Here is a 7,817-nt window from a genome sequence, read left to right as displayed (position 1 = left end):
ATCTTAAATTTTTATTTAGTTGCCTAAAACCTTTACTAATAATAACTTTTTTATTCAAAAGCCTGACTAAAACTACATAAAAATGTGCTGTCAACATCAACATTGCATGTTAGCAGTGATTTTGTCAAGTTTGGAGGGACCTACGGCTATGACACAGCCTGGCTCAGGTGGTAGAGCAGGTCGTCCAATGATCCATGGGTCGGCAGTGTCCTTAGGCAAGACACTGAACCCTGCGCCATGCACTATTGGTGTGTGAATGTGGGAAGCTGGCGTTGACTGTTCGCCGCTTCACCATTGTAAGCGCTTTGAATAGGCACGTAGTCAGTGCATAGAAAAGCGCTATACAAATGCAATCCATTATTATTATTGTCATGGCAGACCACTGAACCGTATTTGTGCCATAAAATATCTTATTGAAAGAATAAAAACAAAAACAGACCTTCCTAGTTTTCATGCACTTCTTTAATATATCAGTTTTTCATATTCACAACAAATACATTAAGCTCTTTCTCCTTATAATACAGCCTTAAATATTATCTTTTTTTTTACACAGAAACATTTTGTATTTTCTCAGAAGTTCACCTATCAAAATGTATTTTTCTTTTAAATCTTTGTTTCTTCATTTTTAAACATGTGATATCTCATTTCAGTTGTAGTCTCCATGCCTCCTAGCAAACTGTATTTTCCTTTGTACAGCTATTTACACGGTGAAAAGTTATCTCCCAAAAAGTAGTTCCAATGATAGTTCTCAGTTGAAAGGGGTTGATAATGTCTAACCACTTAAACCCCTGTAGTCTTAAAAGGGATATTTCGCCCCCCAAAAGTACCTTTCTATCAATTACTCACCCCATGGAGACTTGAATTCATGGATAGATTAGATTTTTTTGTCAATAATTTGATGACCAGAGGCACAAAAAGTCTCATTTGTTCTCTCCATAGGGAACCACTGAGGCTACCAAATGATTGGCTTAGGAATGCGCCAAAAAGAACAACAAAAAAATACCCATGAATTCAAGTCTCCATGGGGTGAGAAATCAATCGGAAAAGAAAAAATCTCTTCGCCTAATTCCATAAGCTCACCCTCCATCGCAACGCAAGCTTGTAGATCTGCAATCTTTTTGGCTAATGCCCCACCCAGAATGTGGACGCTGGGGTTCAAGTGGTTAATTGGTTATTCTCCATCGTACGTCATGATGCATTGCATTGTGAGTAGAGAGGGTGCAACAGCTCGTCAATTTAATCGATTATAAAAATAATAATAATCATAGATCAATACTTTGGGCATGTCACTATATGTGGTAACGGTAAAACAAAAAAAAGTCTAAAATGTTCCAAATACAGTGAAAACAGCTGATCTACAAGCTCACAGCGCGGCGTGATGCAACGCATTGTGAGCATGTAGATCTGTAGTTTTTTTTTAATTATTCGATTAATTAAAAAATATCACTCAATATCACTTTTGTTGATTATCCTACAACAATCGCGAAAGAAAATAAGCAGCTCCAATTGCTTGTTAGATCGGTTATTTTCGGTGCGTGACTCCGTCACCAACCATGTATAAATCAGGCTTTAGGTGGTGGCAGGCAAATACGAGAAGTGTGGGAATGTTTTAAGGACGAAGAAAAACAAAACAAAAATCACACACCCACACCAAAAAGTATAGAACGGTCTAACACAAACACAAATAAAGCCGGGTGTTTGAAAAGAGTGCAGACTAGGGTTGGGATCCTTTAGGATTTTAACGATTTCGGTTACTTATACGATTCCATCTTAACGATTCCTCAGCGGTTCCTGTTAACGATTCTTATTGATGCGATCCTCCCGTTTACCCAGTTTTTGGGGTTACTTGAGGGGGTTCCAAAAGGGGACATTTGGTTCCATTTGTATAGTTATGGTGGTACTCTGACAGTGTGATAAAACCAGTCACAGAAAAGGTTCCTAACGCGATGGAACCGATTCCGTGTGCCCCAACGTTGGATCCGGTTTCACCGGTTCCAGATCCCAACCCTATAGTGAAGACCCGAGACGTCCAGGTCCGCACAACGTAGTCCGTAGCTTCGACGGGGGCAGTGCTCTGAAACACTTTTAGGTTTTCCCCCGAATAAAACCTCTTGTAACAGCATTCTCACAGAAAATAACATCTCTAAAAAAGGAAAACTAAATACAGTACTGTTTTTGAGTCATTGACCGTTTTAAATCCTCATTTCGTACGCTAGCGACAAAGAAAAAAAGGACTGTTAACCCATTCTGAACGGGCACCCATTTTGGTGTCAGCATCATGTTATGCTTTAGCTATTTAACCCATTCTGACCGGGCACCCATTTTGGTGTTGGCATCATGTTATGCTTTAGCTATTGAAAAATAGCAGATCTACAAGCTCATATCGCGCCACCGAGTGGCGCGATACGAGCTTGTAGGTCTGCTATTTTTGAAAAATCGAAGAGCGACTGACATTTCTAGAATCTGATCTCAGGTCAGAATGGGTTAATCAGACCAGTGTGTGTCCATGTGGAAATCTCGTATGAATCTGATCTCAGGTCAGAATGGGTTAAAAATAGCAGATCTACAAGCTCATATCGCGCCACCGAGTGGCGCGATATGAGCTTGTAGGTCTGCTATTTTTGAAAAATCGAAGACACTTTTAGAATCTGATCTTAGGTCAGAATGGGTTAATAATGAAACTGTCAGGATGTAATAGACATTTTTAGAATCTGATCTCAGGTCAGAATGGGTTAAAGAGCGACGACCTCGGTCAGGAGCCGAGGAGATAAGAAACCATATCACTTCACGTGTTTCCCTCAACTTAGGGAAATCAATTTACATACATGTTCAAGGCAGCGTCAGGATAATACCTCCCGTGTCGTATTCTAGGACATAGGCCTACGTCTTTTGCTGAGCTCTTGGCGGAATCATGACTTTATGAAATGGTTCACGTACGCATATCACTTGTTAATTTTGTCCAGTTCTTTTTTTTACATTAAATGTAATCAGACCATTCTTACAATGTGCAACAAGGGACCGCTATACAGTCCGATGGCATACTGTTTCTCAATGTCTGGTGGGGGGGGACGAACCAGGGACCGTCCAGATGGACGCTTTTCAGGTCGGTCATTGTGAGTGTACAAATGCACTTTATTTTGTTTGTTTTTAACACTGAGGATTTAAAAAGTGTAGATAAGGGTCCCAGAGATAAAAAAAAATGAGTGGTACAACTCCGTGTGGGGGACCCCAGGGGGTCTACGGAAGTTCCAGACCCACAGGAACGCGGCCAGGGTGAACCGGCGAGCCGCCTCGTGTCCGAAACGGTTGAGAAATGACAGAGTTACCGTGTGGGGGTCCACGGAACATCCAGACCCCCAAGAACGAGCCCAGGGAGTTGGCCCGGTTTCCGGCGAGCCGCCCCGTGTCCGCAATGGTTGAGAAATGACAGTTACCATGTGGGGGTCCCCAGCGGGTCCCTCTACTGTACTGTACTGTAACACCCCAAATCATCATACAGTTAATATGTGTGTGTGTGTGTGTGTGTTAGGCTGCGCAACAGTGACACTTGGTTGTGAAAACCAACCAAACGCTAATTCGTGTTCGGACAGACACAGACCCAGCCAGGGACACACATAGCTGTCTATAGGAGTGGTTGCACCACTCAAAAATAAAGATAGAAAAATGGGGGTCTCCATATCAAACTGGGCGTCCTGAGGAGGAACACTGCATTAGGCCCCGAACCCCATTTCGTAATTCAATTTGTTGTGTTTTAAATCTCTGGGATCCCCAATCTTCATCCTCTCTCAGAGGGCCCTATTTTGTGCACATTAATTAATTATCAGGTCTTATGAATTAACTTAAGTCCTGGAGCTGTGGCCTATGCCGTTTCACTATTTTGATTGGCCAAACAGCATTGACCACACCTCCAGGTCTTAAGTTAAGACATAAGCCCCCCCGAGAGTCATAGATACAAACGACCACATGGAACCGGCAAAGGGTCGGTGGTACATTTTAGTTTGGCTATTTCTCCCCTTCAATATTACCAATTGGTATTGTATTTTATTTAGAATTGGAAATCCTTGTACGGATGGAATGAGCAAAATGACACAAAACTGACATCTAGTGGTGAGAAGAGGGTAATGAACTGGACTTCTGCTATCACCTGGCACCAAATGCAGCCAACAGCAGCAAGGAGCATTCTATCCAGGCTTCACGCCAATGTGGGTTTGGTTACTCGAAATAAAGTGAACAATGTCAATCCCATGGTCTACCGTCATCACTTAAAACACGTTGTTTGTATGTTTTAGAAACACTGTTAAGGCCGCAGGAGGCTTTCTAAAGAAATTAGTGAATGTGATCTTAGCCTACACCCTGCACTACAATTGACAGTTTGGCTCTTTGCAAGATGAATCACAAGTTAGAATTTTAGATTTTGCGTAGGGGGGTCATCAACTCCGTATGACAGCCGTGTCACAATTTAGTCCATAAAAAAAGGCAAGTCGCTCATTTGCCCCGATCCATCTCTACAAAGTGCAAGTACATGAGTCACAAAAGACCAAAACAAGCATTAAAAAGAAAAGACTGATAGCTTAAAATAAAGCGCTTTTGAAAACAAAAACATCAAACGACAACAAAGAAATATCAGTAAAATAAATTCCACATAAATAAGTCAATATCCGCAGGCCTGCCTGTCAACAGAACAAAAAGGCAAAAAAGAAAAAGAAAAACTACAACCCTTGAAACACACATTGGAATAAAATAAAATAAAAAGTACAGGTAAGGTGTATATTATAAAGGAACTATGTGACTAAAGGAGGATTTCTGACATTCAAGCCAGAAGGTCAAAGGTCGTTTCAGCAGGTAGGTTGCAGCCTTTCAGTCAAGAAGGCGACAACGATCAGCTTCTCCGCTTTAAGCTGAGTGCAATATTAAAGCCACAAGAAATAAAGACAACAAAACTACACAACAATTAGACAACATGCACTTGGCGTTAGCAAGAGGTGTGTGTGGAGGGGGTGGCCCAAAAGAAGAGAGAAAAATAGGGCCGGGCAATTAACCCATTCTGACCTGAGATCAGATTCATACGAGGTTTCCGCCGGACACACACTGGTCTGACGAACCCATTCTGACCTGAGATCAGATTCTAAAAATGTCAGTCGCTCTTCGATTTTTCAAAAATAGCAGACCTACAAGCTCGTATCGCGCCACTCGGTGGCGCGATATGAGCTTGTAGATCTGCTATTTTTAAATAGCTAAAGCATAACATGATGCCGACACCAAAATGGGTGCCCGGTCAGAATGTGTTAACCGAAAAGGATGTTTAGAACAACTAACAACCTAATCTTGCTCATGTAGGTTAATCGAATACCGGTAATATTAATATATATCCCACTTCAATCATAGGACAATGGTGGGCGTAGAAAGACTGTGAAAATAGCCCACAAAAAATCTCAAGCTCGGCTATTTTCTCCATTTAAAAGAAATAATATTAGTTAATTAATCTTAATCAAGGCCAACGTTTGAAATGATCGTGACACATTGATTTGAAGTCATATTGCCCAGCCCTGAAGCAAAGAAAGACGTATCGCATTGTCTGATATCTTATATGTTGTGAACCAACCCTGCTGGTATAGCCAAAATGACAGAAGCCACAAGTAAAACGCTACTTACGGCAGAATGCAATGTAAACCCTGGGGGTTAGCAGCTGCTAAAAAAAACAAAAACACCTCGACAACTTCTGTAGAAGCTTCTCTCTGACCAGCGGGAGCGAGGAATCCCCTTATTTGTAGCGTTGCATTTGTCCTCCCCCCAAAAACAGGAGGACCTGCATTTGGCAGGGAGGGTGGGAATGGACCGTTCTCTTCAAGTAGAGCAACAGGCCAGAAAAAGTCTTATTCCTAAAGATTATAACAATGGCACTTTCTTCCATTTTCATATGAATGTGCTATTTAAAAAGAAAAAAAAAACATGGTAGTATGATTTGAGCGACAATCTCTCGCCGTGAATCAGACGGTCGCAGTCAAACCTTTTAAGTGTGGATTTCGGCAGAGGCAAGATAGAGAAGGCAAGATTACAGCACTGGAGGGTTTGGTCAGCTCTCTCATTCAAACAGAGAAAAAGCCCTCTCCTCAGAACCGTACAGTCAGTCCTGTGCTGCATGAGGCTAATCCATTTAGAATGCAGCTTTGTAGTTCACAGGACGGAATGCTCTACTCTCAACACCACGACAAACAAAACCAAAATCAGCTCAGTCCTCCTCTTCAAATTCAAACCGAGAAAGGCTAAAATAATAATAATAATAATAATTAGCATTCCCCCCAGTTGTAAAAAAAAAAAGGAAAATTGGAAATGAACAAAAAAAGAAAAGAAAGAAAAGTAAACAAATCAGTCTTTCAAGTCATCGTCCAACAGGGTCGACCCCTGGTGACCCCCCCAGCACACTGCAGGGCGTGGCCTGCTGCGCTGGCACAGGCCTTTCGTCTGATGCGGACAATCGGCGGGCGGGGAGGGGAGGGGGGGGGGGGGGGTTCAAAAGCCCTCGACGACGCCGTCGGTCAAAGTGCGGTTCCAGTGGCCCCCGGCGGCCAACTGAACCGTCCAACGTCCCTTTCCGCCCGGGGAAGGTGTGCCACGTGCCTGGCCTCCACCCCACCCCACTAAGGCTGGTCATCTTCTGACCCACTGACCTCCGTTTCACATCCTGTTTTCCCTTAATCGATCCATCCATCCATGCACTGAGCTAGCGTGACGCAGTGCTCAGTCGATCCACGGAGTTCACAGTCTCCTCAAACTGGTTTGGTATGGATAATCTTAGTGTCTTTGTTTTGGTGTAACTTTATTATAATGTGCCCCCCCCCCCCCCTCCCCCTCCCATTGTGTTTCATTCAAGTTGTCTTGTTCTGATTCAATGGTAGTTTTGTGGCAGGTTTTTCAGTGGTTTGCCCACCAGAGAGCTCGGTCAAAACAAGGAACTTGTCGTCTTTGATTGACTTTGATGTCGTGTTTGATTTTTGTTTTTTTTTTCTTTTTTTTATATGTTTTTTTTTTCTTCTTTTTTCGATAATGAATGAATCCACCGAAGGAGCACAAGACTTTTTGAGAAGTGACGAGGAATGAACTTGGTGGAATCTTGCAACACTCTTCCATTTTCCTTATTTAAACGCAGAAAATTCCCCTGCAAGGGAAATGAGAAGAGAAAGCAGAAGAGAGCCAGAGGCCCATCAGTCAGCAGTTTAACCACACCAGGCAACATTTCATTGAGAGTTTGAGCAATTCCACACAGCCCAGCCTGACTCAAGCAATCTAGAGGTAGATGTTAAAGTACCCTTGTGTTCAACCCCCTTATCCAATTCCCCATCTCTGACCTGACAATTAGCTCTGGTTAATACTGGAGACTAATTGGACCAGTATGTGTGTGTGTGTGTGTGTGTGTGTGTGTGTGTGTGTGTGTGTGTGTGTGTGTGTGTGTGTGCGCGCGCGCACGCACGCATGCATGCATGCATGCATTACTACTGTTAAGGGGTCAGGACTAGAGCTGTGCAAATTTAAATCCAAGTTGCACGTAGCCGTCGTTCACCGACAACAGTAGATCTACATCTGCCATTTTCTGCTTTTGGGTTAGGGATAAAGCTGACAAAAGAAAAAAATGGCAGTCATAAAATCGGCATAGTAGTAGTAGTAGTAGTACGTATAGTAATACAAAAGCTGTGTGTGTGCTTGAATTACTATACTAGAATTTGAATTTGAGAATACGTCTCGCGGACACCCCTTAGTACCAGAGTAGACGGAGCGTTTCTAAAGACTTCCACTCTATAGGGGCGGCGGTGGCTGGATGG

General features: G+C 42.8%; 1 protein-coding gene across 3 annotated transcripts in view; it reads right to left on the bottom strand.

Moving 5' to 3' along the window:
• Positions 1-5,291: 5,291 nt before the first annotated feature.
• braf (B-Raf proto-oncogene, serine/threonine kinase) overlaps positions 5,292-7,817 on the bottom strand; it is a gene marked incomplete at its 5' end in the record, with an annotated part of 47,743 nt that continues 45,217 nt past the window's right edge. For all 3 annotated transcript variants that reach the window (XM_083757794.1, XM_083757792.1, XM_083757793.1), the window contains one exon: positions 5,292-7,156. In XM_083757794.1, coding sequence (XP_083613920.1) covers positions 7,134-7,156 — 23 coding nt within the window. In that variant the 3' untranslated portion in view covers positions 5,292-7,133. The remainder of the gene's footprint in view (positions 7,157-7,817) is intronic.

The sequence above is a fragment of the Protomyctophum parallelum genome, assembly GCF_964188405.1.
Source record: "Protomyctophum parallelum genome assembly, chromosome: 22".
Classification (NCBI taxonomy): domain Eukaryota; kingdom Metazoa; phylum Chordata; class Actinopteri; order Myctophiformes; family Myctophidae; genus Protomyctophum; species Protomyctophum parallelum.
The sequence above is the reverse complement of the archived record's forward strand: the minus strand, read 5'-3'. Positions and strand labels throughout refer to the sequence as shown.